We start from the raw sequence: 19,649 nt of genomic DNA on the forward strand, positions 1-19,649 counted from the left end.
TGAGCAATGACCTGGAAGTGAAATGCTCTCTAGGTCTGTGCCAATCCGCTGAGCCGTTTCATCTGGTGTATTGATATTTATTCTGTCACATCCAAAGCCCAGACGTTCATGCATTTTTAAGCACTCACACAGCTTGAAACATACTAAAATGAGGAATTATGGTTCTAATGAGAAGGACAAGGAGAGAGGAGTGATTTTTCTGGACTGGTTCAGTGGGTGCGCCGCATTTACCGTAGAGTCAATTGGGCGTTATCATTTCTCCCGCTCGTACATTTATAGCCAAACTACCCTTCCAAGGAACACCAGGCCATAAAGAGAAATGCTTTTTTTAAACTGAAATGGTTTTTATCCGGCTAAACAGATCCTGAACAGCCTTCTTGTAAAACGCAATACTTTACAGCGACCTTTGAGCCAGACGGATCTTCAAACATGCCCTTTTCACTGCTCAGTACTGCACCAGAGAGCTGAAGTGCTGATATCAAGGACTGACAAGCTTTTCAAATGCAAATGAGCATGGTGTTACAAACCCCGTTCTGTTTGCAAAATCAGTCCTAGTATTATACAGTTTTTTTCCTTTGTATGCTCTTGTCTCTGTTCGATCTGAATGCCTTATGTTAATTGGACCTAACTTAAGTTTACCTGTCAGGTTATTTGTTAGTATCCACAGGCGGGAGACATGTTCTGTTTTCCAGTCTGTCCTCATGCTGAGCCAGTGTGCTGACATTTTGTTCTATCCAAAATGGTCAAATGATTAAGTAAGTGAAAGTGAAGGATTCAAGGAACGCGTCTCAGAGGACTCTGGGCATAATGGTAGGTAAGGACCACTTGGAGTCTAGCTTTGCTAACTACCAAGCAGTAATAAATGTGTTTAACTTCGACAAATGATCTTGTGCCCGGTTGCGCTCTTCTGAATGTTACCTTGTTCACGCACTTATATTTTTACATTTCTCTCACAGAGGCACTACAATTACTGAAGTATATCTTTCAAGAAATTAATTTATGGGCAGGACGTAGCTACCACATAGCCGTGTTTTGCCAGAGGAGTGCACAGAATTGGCCATTGCAGTTTGTAGGGAATATCCATCTTGCTATGTATGCAAATTCAGCCGTCATTAGAAGTAACGTAAGTGGCATGTGGGAAAGCATTTGCAGATCCAAGTGAGCCTTCGCCATTTCATGATGGCCCTTCATTCCTTGAGAGTCTCCCGTTGATGGTAGTTTCTCCTTTTGACCTTCCTCCATCAAAGCTGACCATGATCACATCACTTCCACCACCCTCTACGTAAAGGCCCTAGCGCACCTCACTGCATGCCTCTTTGATGGTGACCTTCCCTAGCATTGTGGTGCAGCTCAGCCTTAGCTTCATTTTGGCAAATATGCTGAGGTCTAGGTGGGGGTTATGCCTGGTAAGGAGGTCACTGTTAGAAATAAACCTGCTGCTCTCAGCACGGGAGTGACATGATCTGAAGTCCTACCCATGCACCTTATTTTATTGGGCCAATACGGATCCAAGTTAGACCCACCTTTGTGAGAAAAAGAGGGATGCAGCCTCCTACCCCCACCACCTACTCCTTGATAGAGGCACAAGACTCACTCAAGCTGTAGCAGGAATAGCCTGTTCTTATACCTGTGTGTGTGTCTAAAATCCCGTCCTGTCACTCTCTAAGCTGTCAGGCATAAGACTCTCAAACCCACTGCTTTGCATTGGTCGATATAACTCATGTACGTTCCTATGTCTACTTAGCCCAGTTTATTGTTATTCTCTGCCTGAGGGACCTTTACCAGGAAGCCACTAGGCAAGCATCAAAAGTCACAAACAGTGCCTTTTCTCGCCATGTCTGCCATATCCAAACTCCTCCCACTTTATTTGTATACATTTCCAACTTTTTTATGTTGCTATCTCTCCAGTGGTCAGGGGTTTCGATCCACTTCCTTTGTAAGGAATGATCTCATCAGTCTGTCCGACGCAGTAACCCTGTATTTAATGGTTCCTCTTGACATAGAATGCAGCAGTTCAGGTAAGGCTACCATACCTTTCCTATGTACACAGTTGCACTTCTGCACATTTTATTATGAGTTGTGGAAGTTGGACACCAGAATTTAGAGGCTGTTCTTCTTTCTAAGTGTGCTGCAACATGCAGCACACTTAGAAAGAGGAAACAACAAGGGTAAATACAGATATTTCTCCTTGTTGCACCAGTATCTGGAAGGTGTAGTATTTTGATACATTATCACGTCCGCCAGTCAAGATAAATCTGGCAATTCACCAAAATCCATGGACGGATGTGTGGGAACACCAACTCTTTACCCATGGAATGCCTTCCGAGGGCAGGCTAATGCAAGACAGCGATATGCTCTGCCTTGCGTTACTCCAAATTTACCAAGCAACGCAGGGCCACTAAGAGTGGCCCTGCGTTGCTTGGTAAATCTGATTTAAGGAGGGATTGCGTTGACTTGCAACACAATGCATGACACAAGGCAGCACAATCCAATGCGAAGTCTGAACCAAATTGTTAAACGTAACAAAAAATGCAACAATTGACAACATATAAGTGACGGCACATTTGCTCTTATACAACCACATGTTTTGGGAGCTTCTAACCATACTACATTTAGAAATGTAAATCCTTTCACTGAAAAGCCATCAATTTCTGCCTTATTTTGACAGATTTTGTAAGCTGGCCAAGAAATAACTTCAGTGCGGATTCCGGATAAAAATATCATCTGGTGGCAAACCAAACACACTCATTTATATTGGTATCTTTTACTGAAAATCGATATTAAGGTCTAAAATTACACATGCGGATGTTCATTATCAGTGACAATGAGCATTTGCATCACTTAACTTAAAACCTGCTCTGAAATGTTTGTGTGACTTGGGCCAGACACAAAATGTCCTGCCTACTGAAGCCTACACATGTCTTGTCACGGGCATCGTGGAGAACAGGCACTTTGCAGTAGACAGGTTTTTACGTTTGACGTTCTTAGACAGCTGTTTTCTTTCAAAGACATTAGGCTCTCACTACAGGTTCCATGTAAAGCTCAGAGACCTCCCTGTTCTATACCAGAATCACAGTATTGGTCCAAGGGCTTGGCATACTGGTAGACCCTATACTATTAGAACATTGGAATGTTCGGATCTCCATTGCAGACAATGGAGTGCTCTCGGCTTTTACTGACCAGTAAAAGCCCAGAGGCAACATTCCATTGTTCTCTTTGTTCACACCAACAGCTGTGAACAAAGCCTCACAGAGCAAAGGGGATTTTAATCCCCTCGGGCTTCGTGAGGTATTTGTTTTATTTAATAGAACATTCTGCCCCCGAGTGGCAGAATGTTCTAATATAGCCTTAGAACCCGCTGTAGCGGGCTCTACCGGCCATTAAAGGCCCTCCCCCTTGTTAAAGGCCCTCGCCTTCGGCTCGGGCCTTTAACGCAGGAGCGGGCCTTTAATGGTCGTAGAGCCCGCTACGGCGGGTTCTAAGGCTATATTAGAACATTGAAATGTTGGGAGCTCCATTTGAGACAATGGAGTGCCTGGGCTTTTACTGGCTGGTAAAAGCCCTGAAAGTCAACATTCCAATGTTATTTGTTCACAGCAACAGCTCTGAATAAGGGCTTCACAGAGACTAAAGGGGTTTAAATCCCCTTGGGCTCGTGGGGAACTTTGTTTTATTCTTTAGAACATTCTGCCCTCTAGTGGCGAAATGTTCTAAAAGCCTTATGGCAATTCAAAGCTTTACTAAACCTGCAGTTAATGTCCCGCTCCCTTGTTAAAGGCCCTCACTTTCGACTCAAGCCTTTAACTCTGGAGCAGGCCATTAATGTGATATAGGAAATATATTTACCCTTGGAAGGAGAATTCATACTACACAAAACACCATCATTCACTCAATGATGAAAGAATGGTGTTTTGTGTTGTCAGAATTTTCCTTTCATGGGGATATACATTTCTGATGTCATTGTGATACTGTGCCCTGTCCCCTTGGAAGAATAGATTGTGAGTGGCCCTCTCTCTCCCTTTTTTTAGCAGGCCTTTAATGGCCGGTATAGCCTGCTACAGCGGGCTCTAATGCTGTAGTTAAAAATTCCAATTTTAAGGCTGATATTCCTGTCTTTTAAGCTAAAATGATAATACTTTAGCTGTTTTCCACTTAAAACTGTCTTCCTACCAATGAGAGAGATTGTGGGGATTCAAGTACAGTCCTTCTCTTTGCAGTCTTTGTTGGCCTGCCTGTACCCCCCTTCCCTCACATACTTTTTGGGGATGGATAGCTCCCCAATGAACAGGGTAACCTGCATGCTTATAGCCCCTAGTGCACCCATATAATGTGCCAGACCATGCCCACCTTGCTTGTGGTAGCCTTCAGTCTTCCTTGCTTCCCAAAAGTAAGCTCGAGCAATGTCCTGACCTTTTCCTTTGCTTGGTGGCGAGGCTCCCCAGCACCTCATTGACATCAGTGCAACATTGCATCAGGAGTATGCAGCTATCTTGGTGTGGGAAGAGTCGTGAGGTGCGGATTGACCTAATCCCAGTGCTCCTTCCCCACAACAATACCAAATCTCTGAGACAAGAGAGAAGTATAATCTAAGTGCACATATGTGAAGCTTTCACTTTAAGCAAGACAATCAAAAAGGACTCTTGTTTTCAAATGTAGAGAAGCATCCCTATCGTTTTTGATCCCTGAACATTTCAAATAACATTTAACAAATAATGCTGCCACATTTCATAAAATGCAGTTGTTAGAGTAGAGCTCCAGTGTCCCAGAGCTCTATCATTTGTGTTGCAAAACTAGCTGATATCTGGGAAAGGCAGCTATATAGCAAGCCACCAGGAATGCACTGTCCATCAGTGTGTACGAGGGAGAGACATTCTGCCTTAAACAGAGTGTTGTGTTCTCGTCTCAATTGATAGTAGATCCATGCTTACTGACCATCTACATTGCTCGATGTTTGGAAAAATTGCAACAAAATCGGGATTGTTTAAAATGGTAAACTTGCACATGAGTAAATCTACATGATAATTTACTCATGCACTTTAGAATTACTACAGTACTTTTAGCTATTCCCCACTTGCAAGGGTAAGTTATTCAGAATTGTAGACTTACATGTCTCCACCCCCTGAAACACGAGATGGAGTCTTCAAAGACACCATTTTCATCCAGAAAGTTTCCACTAGTAGGGACTTTACAAACAGATTTGATGGTTCGCACACTCGGCGAGACCTCTACAGTTGGGGCTGAGATCTCCCTTTGGTAAAGTATTAGGAAATGTTTTAAAGTTTAATGAAGCTAAAAACTAATTTAGGAAAATGCTAAATGTTTATTAATTTAATATATGTATTTAGTAAAACAAATGTAAGTATACTACAGTACTATTAACTTACGTTTTAATTAAATAGTTAATTAATTTAAGTTCATGAAAATAAAGTAAAATTATTTTTAAAGATTTATTTACAAAAAAAACTAGTGTAAATTTTATGTTTACTTATCATGTATTAAAAGTTACTTAAACATGTGTAAAACTAATTTTGATTAGTTTACTTATATATATTTTTTTTAAAACGTTACATTTATTTTTATATTTAAAAGACTAATTAAATAATTCAAAAGTGAAATATTATAATTTATATTTACCTTTTTAACATTAGAATAAATGTTTAGACATATATTTAAAAGTATAAATTAATTTATTTTAACATTATTTCATAAGGAGTCCTATTTTAAGTCCCCACTTTTTTTCTTTTCTATGGTAGGGACCTGTAGTCAGTGGCGTAGCGTGGGGGGTGCAGGGGGGGCCGGCCGCACCAGGCGCAACATCTGGGGGGGGCGCGCTCGCGAGTGCAAAAATCCACGGGTTAGGGGGCGCAAATTACTTGCCTTGCCCCGGGTGCTGACAACCCACGCTACGCCACTGCCTGTAGTACCAGTGATTGGCCCTGTGTGGTGGCAGACTTACTCTAACTTTGACATGTAGAATGTTTACTACTGTCATGGCACCATTTTGTCTGCAGTAATTTTAGCAGCATAGTTTGTGAATAGCAGTTCTCTATCTCATTTTGTTGGTGGGTGCATGTCCCTCCCCAAGTCCATCGCAGTGCCTCCCCTAACCTCTCCTACTGTTGTAGTACCACTAAACGTACTACAGAATGCTTTTTGGGAATAGGCTCCAACAATAATCCATCCATTTGCTTAATTTGCTTATTTATGTTTGAGTACAGACCTAGTTCTGTAGATGCCCTTTGAATTTTCTGTTTTATCGTTTGTAGTGTCGGGCAATGCTTCTTAAAGTTGGGACGTGTGCATTTAAGTAGAGGTCACAAATATAGTTCATAGCTGTCTCTTTCATACATGATGTGCGTCGATTGACAGTTCACACAACCACTTGTTCTTCAAAGGTTCATCACAAATGGGATGCTAAATAAAGCTCTGCATTAAGCCCCATTAGGGAGAAACTAAAGATCTCCTTTACATAAACAACACTGTATGTGCGCATCTTGTTAGTCCGTAGTTAACGTCTTAGAGTTGAAAGACATTGAAGGTGCACAGGCTTTCTTCTTGTAATCAGAAGATTCTGAGTAATATCCCAGCAGGATACAGTGGAATGAACCCACATGTACTTGTAGAAATGTAGCCAAGTTAGTTCTAACGGTTTAGAAAATAATTATCCCAGCTCTTCATAGATCACATTCATAACGGTTCGGAGATCAGGAAGATTTTAGAAAAAACACAATCTTTCGCTAATAAAAGACACAGCCAGACTTTGAAAACACTGAGGGGGTCATTACGACCCTGGCGGAACAAGTCCGCCAGGGCCGTGGGACGCGGTGGCACCGCCGACAGGCCGGCGGTGCCCCGCGGGGCATTCTGACCGCGGCGGCTTAGCCGCGGTCAGTAAAGGGAAACCGGCGGTCTCCCGCCGGTTTCCCGCTGCCCCAAAGGAATCCTCCAAGCCGGCGCAGCATGCTGCGCCGGCATGGGGATTCCGACTCCCCCTCCCGCCATCCAGTTCCTGGCGGTTCTCCCGCCGGGAACCGGATGGCGGGAGGGGGAGTCGCGGGGCCCCTGGGGGCCCCTGCCGTGCCCATGGCATGGGCATGGCATGGGCACGGCAGGGGCCCCCGTAAGAGGGCCCCTAAAAGTATTTCAGTGTCTGCAAAGCAGACACTGAAATACGCGACGGGTGCAACTGCACCCGTCGCACCTTCCCACTCCGCCGGCTCTATTACGAGCCGGCGTCATCGTGGGAAGGGAGTTTTCCCCTGGGCTGGCGGGCGGTCTTGTGAAGACCGCCCGCCAGCCCAGGGGAAAACTCGGAATACCCTCCGCGGTCGTTTCGGAGGGGGGAAGCCTGGCGGGCGGCCTCCGCCGCCCGCCAGGCTCGGAATGAGGGCCTGAGTGTCATATCGAGGACGGTGAAACATCTTTTTCTTCGACACAGACCAAAAGTAGCATCTGTGACCTCCTTGTTAGCTATACTGTTTTGTGAATGACAGGGCCTATGCCATATTTCGAGATAACTTAATTATTTATCTGCACACAGGATAAGGAAATAGGCCTGTCTCTCTTTTGGGCAACAAAAATGTCCACTTAGTGAAATCGCCTGGGAGGTAACTCAGCACACAAAGGAGGGACATTTCACAAAATCCACCAATAAAAATGAAGCATTTAAAACAAGCACAACAAAGAATGAATAGCAAGAGTGGGCCTGGTTAAAAGCCCAAAGAGAGATTACACCAGGCCAGAGCGCTTGCACGCTCGACCCTAAAAATAAAATGCAGTAATTTTTTTGCCTGTTGAGAAAGCGCTTCTCTTACACCATATCCAATTCTTCCCATCCTAGAAAGAGAGTTAGTTGCTCCTGACCTTGGCTGAAGTAAAATGTAAAATCCTGAACTTTTTCAAGGGGGGAGGGGGACTCGAGCACAGCATCTCTTTCGAACGGGCATTCGTAGTATGGCTTGCTGGCTGCATCAACACCACCTTCAGAGCCCTCACTGCGATCTTCATGTGGGAGGCAAGGGGCAAGCGGGAATAATAAGAAGCATGTCATTAATCCACTGCACTGGGTACTCAAGACACCTACATAGCAAATAATTAGACATATTGTGGGGTCACACATTTACGGATTATTAATAATGTGACTTTTTAATGGATGATGCTTGTGAGAGTGCAAAGTTTACAATGACATATGGCTTTCAGTAGTCTAAATCAAATTTGACATCTATCTTACGCAGATTATCTTCAGTTTTATGGGATTCTGATTCACCATGGTTGTCAATAATGTACACAAAGTCAATAAACTCTCTTAGAATTACGGGCCATATGTATCAAATGATTTTGCACTCGCAAACTGTGAAATCGGCCGTTTGCGAGTGCAAAATCGTGGTCTGCAATGCATCAAAGGCATTCGCAGACCACAAAATGAAAATCGCAAAAATTGCGATTTTCTGTGTTGCGACCTGGATTTTGCGAATCGCAATTTGCGATTCGCAAAATCCAGGTCGCATGGCAATTCTGCAAAAAATCGCAAATTGCGATTTTTCGCAGAATGGTATTTTGCACATGCAAAATACCATTGTCTGCAACCAGGTGGTAACCTGGTGCAAAATAAAAAAATGCACTAAAACTGCATTTTTTAATTTAACATGTAAAGCGCACATGCCCTTTTGGCATGTGTGTACTTTACATGGTAAAAAATAATAATTTGGGGTGCGGAAGAGGGGGCCTTAGGCCCCCAGCACCCTGGCCTTTTGCATTTCCCAAATTGCGATTTCTGTTTCAGAAATCGCAATTTAGGAAATGCAAAAAATTCGCAGCTATGGGCCAACAGGCCCATAGCTGCGAATGGGGCCAGTATCGCAATTTGCGATTCGGTAATTGCATTTGCGATTTTTAAGAAATCGCAATTACCGAATTGCAAATGTGATACATGGCCCTTTGCGAGTCGGTAATTGCGATTTCTTAAAAATCGCAATTACCGAATCGCAATGGGCCAGATTCATACATCTGGCCCTTAATCTTATGTTTGTCTGCCAACCACTTGTTGGATAATATGTAATTTAGCTAGTCAGCATTGAAAATTGCATTCACTGCATACCTGCCATCATTTCACAATGGGAATTAAAAAGACAGGTTCCTCCTATTCTATATACAGTGCAATGGTGTTATGAGACCTGCGAACCCGTAAAATTGACAACACTTGTCTGAGTCCCTGTGTAGTTCTGTTTCTGTGGTGAAGCTTTACCTCTTGTGTACAATACACGTGTTATAAGAGCGTGATCGTCCTCTATTCTGGCCTAATGCTGTGGACATAAGAAGACAAGTGGCCACTCATGTACAGCGGGGTGGCGCTTTTAACTTTGAACCAGAACGAGTGCCCCTTCACTTCAGCCTCTTCTCCAGTTTCTACAATAGTGTTGGCTCTAGAAAAATACAGATATTCAATGCATGCAGGACAGTGCTTGAAGTGTAACCTCCTTGCATTAACTAACTGCAATTATTACATCTGGATGGTAGAATTAATGTATAAAAACATTATAGGGTCTATTTGTAATTTTCATTTTAACTCATGAATACGATATAATTTTTAATATTATGTTTCTGTATCAGCATTTTGTTATTGATTGCAAAATGTGATTTAATAAATCCTGAGATTGGGTATGGGAGAGGGATACATGCCTGAAAAGATTCACAGAATGAATGGCTAAGTGATGGCCTCTGTTCCCGCTACCACTCTTTGGGCCAGATGTACAAAGCCATTTGGCATTTCTTAATGGCCCGAATCGCTATTATTAATGCTAAATTGGCTTTTGAGAGGTACAAAGCCCTTTAGGGAAGCGCAAAATGCGATTTCTACCAAGTAGAAATTGCAGTTTGCTATTTTCAATTAGGAATTCGCAAATAAAGATTTCCTATTTGCGATTTCCAAAGTACATGTATAAAGCATTTACTAAATGCAAAATGGGCATTTCGAAAATGCAGTTACCATCAACGCCAGGTCGATGGTAACCATGGGCAATTAAAAAACAAAACACCCAAAGATGCTTTTTATAAGGTGCAATAGAGCATTCACATGGCCCTAGAGGATATGTGTACTCTAAATGTGCACCTCTATTTTTGGGGTGCATCACAGGGGCCTGTTACCCACAGCCATCCTTGGTTTTGCATTTCCCAAATGGTGATTTCCAAATAGGATACCACTATTCAGGAAAGGCAAAACCGGCCCTTTGGAACAAGTTTGATGGGATTTCATAATAGCGATTCCTACTTTGGAATTAGGTAATTACATACATTTAATTTTGCATTTCCTAAACAGTAATTGCATTTCCTAAACAGCAATTTCTATGGAGTCGCTATTTAGGAAATGCCAGTTTGTAATTTGATACATCTGGCCCTTAAAGTTGTAAATGGGAATATATGTTTTGGTGATGTTTCTTTTGTCCTTAAATAATTAGTACCCATGGCTGACACTCTCCCATTTTAGGAATTTCTTCATGTATAAAGGACATACATTGGGTAATATTTGTTTGCACTTGGTTAACTTGGGATGTCATTTTTACTCATGGGAAAACAAAAGATTGTTTGATTTTTTGACAATGAAAATGCGATGTGGTATATCTCAAGTACCCCAAAACACCTTATCATGCACGTTAATGATCTGGGTAGTGAAATGAAAGGTTTTGTTGGGATTTACTACAGAATCAGTTGAAATTGCAGAGGGTAGTTTAGTGTTAATTAAACAACACGGTTTCTTTCAATGAAGTATATGGGATGCAAATTGCTTGTGGGGAAAAAAATTAATAAATGCTCTTTTAGTTTTATTTTAGGCTGTTTATTGACACATGGCAGTCTCACAATTTAGTGTACAGTTGTTTGAAGAAATGAAATTACTTTAGGAAGAATGGCATCCTGTGCTGATCCTATGCTTAAAAACTTTGCTAGATAAACAGACATTTGAGGTGGGCGAATCTAGAGCGTCGCTGATGTTGCAGGGTGCTCCTTACTGGAGCTGCTCTCCACCTAAACTTGGGAACTGCCCAGAGTTCTCTTTCTTTTTTGCATAATTTATGCGTCACTCTAACCCTGAAGGGGATTTGTTTTGATTGATATATATATATATACCGCCCGGAATGCAGAGGTGTCCGGTAGCCCAAACATTAAACAGTATTCCTCTTGTACAAGGAAGACCCGGACACCTTCGGATTACTGTAAATTATTTTACTCAGGAAGAAAACTTCCCATATATATATATATATATATATATATATAACTAAATACAATTAATGAACTTTGTAATACCTAATGTCTTAATCAGATCAGCCCATATTGAAAGACTCACTTAACACTAATTTGGAAAAATGCATATTATATGGCAATTGATTACCTAGACCAGTGGTTCCCAACCTGTGGTCCGGGGACCCCTGGGGGTCCGCGAAGCCTTCTCAAGGGGTCCGCGACTGCTTAGAAAATTAAAAAATATTAACAAATATTGACAAATTAGGTCCCCAGCTTCCAGTAATGACTCAGGCGGGGGTCCCCGGATTCCAATGATGATTCAGTGGGGGTCCCTGGGTTCCATTAATGTTAAAATGGGGGTCCACATAAATCATAAGGTTGGGAACCACTGACCTAGACTGAACATTGTTTTCCAGTTTTACGGTGTGCACCCTGAATATTGACATGTAGATGTGGAGTTAGGAATAATAAATCTATATTTTGCTATATGCACTTACCTTTTAGTATTTTGTCAATACCTTTTTTCACCAGGATATTCTGAGGGTCGATATTCAGTAGTACAATCCCTTATGCCTAATGTGAACTCCTGGGGAAGAGCTATCTTTTGGTGAACATCTTAATCCAAGGCAAGATACCATATCCTGAATAACAAGTAACAGAAAACAAGTATAAAGGCAACTGTAGAGTTATTTGGACCTATTCGGCAACCACTAGGGTGCTCAAAAGTGATTTATGAGCCTACATCAGGGCATATGTGGATGATAAGTCCAACCAGTGCAGGCAGGGAATCTGCAACAAGGTGTCTCATTCTCCGAAACATGATCACTAACGGACGACTCACTATCCTAGAAGAAATCTGTGAATCAAAATGTTTACTAAGGCATTGAACAGTCAGCCAACTGTTGTAACACTGCTGTGCTGCAGGTAAAGCCAAGAACTGGAAGGTAGCACATGCTCAGGATGCATGCTGGAACACACAGATAAAGACTATTCGGGTACCTAAAAGTCCTTATATGACTGCACAAAGTAATGGGGTCTCATTATCACATTAAGTAGAAGTATGCCCAAATGCAGCTTTCATGGGGAACAAAGAGATACTGAGACACAGACACTGTTATGGGCTGCGGTGAGCAAGGTACTGTTCACATTTGATGACAACTGAGGACTAAGATCCCAGTTATGAATTGCATGGTACTGGGGTGGATTTACCATACAGTAAATTTGCATGTGAACTTACTGTTACCGTATAGTACATCCACCTAGTTAAACCCATGGAATGAGCAATTACTAAGTGTGATCATCTTTTCCATCAGTAGAACCACATGGAATTCCCAGTCCTGTGGAGTTTAGCTTCTTAAACATTCTGACCATACCCAGATATATTAAAAACACCACTTTATGCTAGATCATTGTGTCATGAAAACCCTCTACCCTCAATAGTGAAGACTTTTTGAATCCATGATTCTTCCTATAAAAACATTATTCACCTGTTTTTGCGGTTTAGCATCCTTCATATTTCATTCGGTATAAAATCTTTCATCAATATGTAACTCTTGCACTAACCCAAGCATGAACACTTTTCCTATGATCCACTATGGTTAGTGATCGAGTAATTTAAAGACAATAAAGTCACTAAGCAGGTGATAAATCTATATTGTGGGCAGCGTAAGGGTTTAGATTGGGGTGATAGATGAGGGAAGGGGAAACCATTTCTAACACAGGGAAGTATTGTATGTTTTACAGCCTACCCACTAGGGTATTGTAAACTTGTCTATGTCCACCTACTTCACTGTCCATTCTTGTACTCTATGCAGGCCAAAGTGCTGAGTCGCTGTCAGCCATTTTACCAAAATTATTCAGAACCCCTCCTTCAAGGAGTGCATGCGTCATTGAGAATTGTACACTTGTCTACGCCCGCCTAATCCCCTGTCCATTCTTGATACTTTGTACCCAACCAAAGTGCTACATCACCAACAGCACTTTTAGCATTGTTAATCTTATGGAGTGGACCCTGCTCATCTACTGTTATGGCTCTTGGCCTCCCATTTTCTTGAGCCAACATCATAGAAATCTTTTGTCAAGCATAAATGTCTGTCTCTTAATCTCATCTGGCGCAGTATTTGGGAATACTAGTTCCTTAAGAAGAGGGCAGCAGCTGAAACTCTGCCATGCCAGGACAATAGACTTGTCATGTTTTTTGTTATTCAGTGATTCAAATCCTCAACATGGGGTTCCATATCCAGAAATAAGATAGCTACCCCCCATGCACTGGGAAATAGGGGACAATGAAATATTATTTTGGTCTAGAATCTACATGGTGGCCCTAGTTAGAAGGCCCAGTAGTGGCATTGGAGTTGGAGTAGCTGACCTTAATTGTGCTCGTCCGACACTGCCATTGCCAGAAGTCAAAAGATTTACATAATTGGCTCTGCTACAGGCAACACAGAAAATATCCCACTCTCTAAATGTACCATCACTGCCCTCCCTCAAATGAGAGCCAGTATCTGGCAAGTGCTATAGAATGTTTCCAGTTTGTGTGCAGGACCTGGCACAGATATTTGTTTTGGTGGGATAGTAGGCCAGCCATGGATGTTCATACGCATCTAGTCCATGGAGTTTTACAGAACAGGGCTGATGACTTGATGGTCAATCAGAAAAGGAGAGGTTGTTCAGTGGTGTGCTAACTGCTGACTCAAAACCCTAAAGGTTAATGCTAGGCATTGAGCATGGTATCCTTAGCACTGTTTTGGAGGATATAGTAATGGATGAGTATGAGCTTACTTTCTTTTCCACAGCGCTACTTCATTTAGAGGTGGTTGGACCAGGTCTGTTTTTGCTATGATTGGAGGTTGTCTCTGGAAGAACATGGACATGCTTCCGCTGACATTTTCTTAGTATACCACAGTTACATTAACCACCACAAACAATGTCATGTCTCTCTGATACATCTGCCCATTAATGCTACCAAAAGCTCACTCATGTGACTCTTCCTTTGCCACAATCTGGCAATACCTGTTGTCTACCTCAAAGTGTGCTTTTTTGTCAGTCAGCCACTATAGTCGTCCTTTAGTTTCTGTTCAGGTGAGTACATGCACTATGCCATCTTGCTGTTTCTTCAGATTCCTGGAGGTCTGTGATGCAGTTTAAGTAACTGACACCCATGACCACCTGTGAACACGTAGTTTCTTCAATGGCCATCTCATCTATTAGTATTTTGAGCTTTAGTACTGCCACAGGTGGGTTGCGCTGTGTGTGCATTAATAGACTGCATATTTTCTTCCATATTGCACTTTAGGGGACCTTTTTTTCTTCAGAATAATAGATTAGCTTCATGTGAGTTTTTGTCTTGTATGTTTGGATCAGACGTTCATCATTAATGATGTTAGACATCTTTTCTCCTGCTGCCTGTTTGGTTTGTGTAGCCCTCCAGGGTGCAGACACCTTTATATTTCTCCTTGTGGGGTTTGTGTCACTGATGTCTTCTTCAATGGCTGAGAGTTTTGTCCACTTGCTAATATGTTTTCCTAGTCAATACATGACACTCACATGGCCACTATCATTTCAAAGAGTACCTTCTCTGTTGTTGGCTGCAGGCACATCTGCTGCAAAATACCTTCAAAGTCACTGTCGTTTTCTAATGGGCTCTTTGGAGGTTGCAAGAGAGTATATGCTCCAGAAAACCTTTGTGTCACTGAGAGGAGAGATTACAGTTAGATATAACCTCCTCTAATTTAGCTGCAATCTCATAAATGGAGGTCCACTAGTTTTTGGTTTTGTGAGTGTTGTGTTGCAGTGGCATCAGCAGAGCACTTTTTCTGAGAGGAAAATTGTTGTTTGCATTGCGCTGGGTCTTGTTGTTGACCTATAGTTCTATGGAAGTTGTAGTCGGTGGTGTGGACTTGCATGTCCAGTGTTATCTGTATGTTGGGTCCATCTGTCAGATGCTTTTATGACCTCCACCTGGCTGAATATCTGAGGTGCTAGCTCCACAGTGCTGGTTTCAAGTGTGCTGATTGTTGTTGTTTGTGTGTATGTCTGTCTGTGAGTGGTTGAGTACTTTTTTGTAGCCAGCATGAGAACTTTCCACTGGCTGTGTGTGTTTTTTTGTCTCTTACTGAGACATTATATCAGTATTCCCCCATGTTTATTTTTTTTAAAGTATTGCCGCTTTGTGTAGTGTAACTACAGGAAGCATAAGCTGTTTGTCACCGACAGCATTATATAGACTAATATAGTGGACTTTGGGTCATCCCATCGCCATTGATGGTATGGTTTTCTTGTCTATCTCAGTTGTCGGCTCCTTATTGGGTGCCCATCATTAATGTTTTTGTGCTTGTTCCACCCCTGTTGCTTTTCCATTTTATCCTCATTTTTAAATATCTGAGTTGCATTTTTCAGTGCTAACGTCATAGAACCATTTTCCATGTTTTTAATTAATTTCTTATTTAGATCTACACTTGAGACCATATCCTGCTTGTTCCTTGACTATGTGTGTACTTACAGTGTGGGCTATCTTTCTCTACCGTCCTGAACCCTCACACCAACTGTCCCTCCCCATAAGAGAATGGAGATGCAGGACATTAAACACTGGTAACAGGCTTGGTTATGCCTTGGATGTGAACCTCTAGCACTTTTTTGTGCCTCTTCCTGAGTCTGCAGATGCTCTTGACTTTTATGCAGCGCACTGGGTGCCAGATGGCTTGCTGGATGATGATCTGGAAGTTGTCCTGCAGTACTTGTTGGCGCCCCATTTCTGCAGGCTTCACTCCTACCTACCCTCTTATGCAGATGCACTCCCACTGCCCCTCTCAGTGCTGGCTGCTACTATTGGCTTTGACAATGCCAGATGCTTTTAAAATAAACTTGCAATAGCAAAGTCAATACCAGTGATTGGTCATTGTTAAAGTTTATTTCTTATATTTGCTATTCTTTCAAGATGGCCACCAAGTTGTGTGGCACAATGTGGCATGATGAGACTCAATGGCCATCTTAAAAGCATAGAAAATACATTTTCATACTTCCAAGATGACGCTTCAGTGCATTACTCAACGTGATGTAATGCAACAGGGTGGCTAACTCGAAATTATGAAAAAATATTATAAACATTTTAGACTTTCAAGATGGTTGCTGTTTTGCATCCAATCACCTTGCTTCATGGCAGCCAGTATGAAAACACACATTTACAAAAGGTAATAAATAAAATACTTTGCCGCATCTTTTTAAAAATACTATGAATGATCTTTTTGGGACAGTAGTTAAAACTTCCTGACAGATGTGCACTGATAGACAACCCTACCAGTATTTGGTAAGAAACTGTGACCTTTTCAAAATAGACAATTATAATTAAAAGCGCAGCATTAAAATGCAAATATATTTATATATGCCTTACTTCCCTTTAATTCATCATCACAAGTAATATACATCAGTTGTACTAGTGAAAAACATGCTCTAGTCGGTCCTGTTTAACTTTCACATTTTGACTTTTATGTGAGCCTTTTCGATTGATAAATTACAGCATGTTTGACCTGCTGGAAACTTTCAAGGAAAAACTGAGAGGATGTGATAAATATCACCCAAATCGTAATTTAACTTAACTCTTAATCAGGGTCTTAGAATGCAAAGCTTTTCATGTGTGTAAAAGGGGATTTGGTATTGAAGAGACAAATTTTTAGAAACATTGTAAAGAGTGAATTTGGCATTAGGTAAGTCACATAAGCTATTAAACTTGTTAATGCTGTACATACAGTTTAGACGCTACTTGCAAACTCTGTAAAATTGGTTTGGTATTATAGAAGACAGTTTAAAACAGTGATGGTAATAGAATGGATGACACATCTATTGTACATAAATATTACAGCTTTGCATACTGGTGATTATGAAATCGAAGTAGTAGTTCAACAGTTCTAAACTGAATATAAATCTGTGGAAATGAGTGCACATTACAAGAAGAACTGCAATAGACACTGAAAGGTCCAAGTGGATTTCGATATCTGAGCTTTAGAGATTCACCAGAATATCAGATCAGTCCTAGCATACTTGAATTTCGTGGATAAGACAAACTGAAGATAGACCAATTTACCACGAAAAATTGACTGTTAGTCAATTCTCATTCTGTTAATATCACCAGCAAATAAGTATTCTAACTTGAATACACACACATTTTATCTTGTCACTTCAATAGACATCTGCTAAAGGACCAAACTATTGAATACTGGATCCAAAGAAACCTGATAAAAACAATTTTGCAGACTACTATAACATTGATGATTTTCTGTAGCAAACACACACCATTACAACTATTTTAACACAAAAAATATGTCCAATTTTTTTTTATGAGAATTAATATATCAAACAAAAAAAATCCAGCTTTGTTTAGCCTATTAAATTTCTTTCTTTAATGACTGTATCTTGAATACATGTTTTTCCATGAGTCTTTGAACAACCCTTGATAGGCAGAAACATTAGTTTATTACATTAATTTACTGTTGCAAAATAGCAGTTAATTATTTTTTGAAGATATTTCCAACACACTTTGTGCTTCTCTATTTCCTGGGCTTATAATTGTATCCAGAAAAGTTCATCTTGGCATCCTAATGGATAAGCATTGATTTCCAAAAGACCACAGCCCTTGTATACCAATATGCTTTTGTTTGGAAAAGAGAAATGATAAATACTATTTGCATCATTCTGTTAAGTGAATACTCATACAGCATGTCTGAAACACGTTATATCTGATTATATGAAAAGGAGAATGTGTTGCACTGTAGTTTTTAATGACTGTATCTTGAATACATTTGTCCAGGTACTTTGGGAGATGCTCACAAGAGAAGTCCCCTTTAAAGGCTTGGAAGGATTACAAGTCGCTTGGCTTGTAGTGGAAAAAAATGAGGTAAGACTACTTTTCTATTAGGTTTGAGGCAGTGGATAGACATGAATACTGTATTGGGGGATTGCAAAGACTATTCATCTTCTTCAGTTGGAGAGTAAGTTCACGTTTATGGAAAGATTACCAGTAGGAGTTAGCACAAAGGGTCAAAGTGGTGTTATCCCTCATGAATGGACTCTTTACATCTAATTGTTGCGGCTTCACGTTGTGACGCTGAAGATCAAAAATGGTAGAACTACTGTACTGGCTCTCATTCTCAATATTGTAACCTAGGGGTTTGTTCTGAGTGATGAAAGAAGCACTTGCGTCCAAGGTAGAGGAACGGTTTAACCACATCTCCCGCATTTTGGACACCTTTATACTGGCCAGGAGACAATATTTCTGTAAGAGACCTTCAGATACTTCCACTTAACTCTCCCAGCATGAGCCACTCCTGAACAAGAAGCTGTCACTTAGATGAGCATTTCAAATGTAAAAAGGGAGAAAAATAAAGAAAATTACAGTTTAGCTCCCTGCAGTATGTTGAACACTACATTAAAGATGAACTTATCACTTGTATTGGCTGGGTTGAGAGATTGCTGCAAGCTAACTCACGCAGAGACCTTCCTTTTCTAAAGTACTTCAGCAGTGTACAGTAAACGCCTTTTCTCTATCCAGTGTTTCTTTTTTTCTCTTGAGATTGTGAAGCTTTCAATTAGCAGGCCGGCAGTACCTGGATGTAGATCTTTGCACTGCGCATATGTATTTTTCAAAATGCACACCGTATTACATTTTAGTCTAAATAGACAACTATTCTTTTCAGCTAACATGTTTAGCGTAAAAAATAAAACTGTTGACCTCCTTCATTATTCATACTATTGAGAAGCATTGGGTGTAGAAACAACTACATATTTAAAGAGCACTGACGATAAGCCAATATATTTACTTCTTTCCAACACTGAGATATTATTTTAACTAGTTAATGAGTTCCTGCATATATTACAGTAGGCAAAACGTTATTTTTGGCCTTTAGGCAATTAGTGACAGCTTTTGTTTGACTGGTCAAAGCACTAAATATTGAAGATATAATTGAAATCTCTATTCAAATTTAAAATTGTGAGGTACTCAAATCATGTGCTGTTAAAACATTTTAGTCAGTCCTTTAAACTAGCATAATTCAGAGACAAGAATCTCTAATTAATCACTAAGCACACTGGACGTAAACTTGCCATGAGTCACTAGTTTAATGCTATCAATATGAGTATCCTGAAAATTGACCAAGAATTTAGGTACGCAAGTTGAATTTATCTTCAGCGGACACACTTGGGAGAGGAGCAGAATAGAAAATTATTTTAGTATTTTACTTGATCACATGATGTCAAACCTCTTTACCATTTTGTACTCACACAATATCTGTGAATTGTTGTCTCATTCCCAGGCACATCAGAAAAATGATTACCCCTCAACACTTGTTAAAGATGTGTGGTTTGTTAGCCATTTTTATTGTACCTAAAAATGGAGCACATATTTATCTAAAGACTGTACTATT

At 40.8% G+C, this 19,649-nt stretch overlaps 1 protein-coding gene across 6 annotated transcripts in view; it reads left to right on the plus strand.

The window, feature by feature from the left end:
- Positions 1–19,649, plus strand: part of MAP3K20 (mitogen-activated protein kinase kinase kinase 20) — an 800,901-nt gene that overhangs the window by 415,425 nt on the left and 365,827 nt on the right. For all 6 annotated transcript variants that reach the window (XM_069225360.1, XM_069225358.1, XM_069225359.1 and 3 more), the window contains exon 8: positions 18,038–18,124. In XM_069225360.1, coding sequence (XP_069081461.1) covers positions 18,038–18,124 — 87 coding nt within the window. The remainder of the gene's footprint in view (positions 1–18,037; positions 18,125–19,649) is intronic.

Source organism: Pleurodeles waltl, chromosome 3_1 (assembly GCF_031143425.1).
Source record: "Pleurodeles waltl isolate 20211129_DDA chromosome 3_1, aPleWal1.hap1.20221129, whole genome shotgun sequence".
Lineage (NCBI taxonomy): Eukaryota > Metazoa > Chordata > Amphibia > Caudata > Salamandridae > Pleurodeles > Pleurodeles waltl.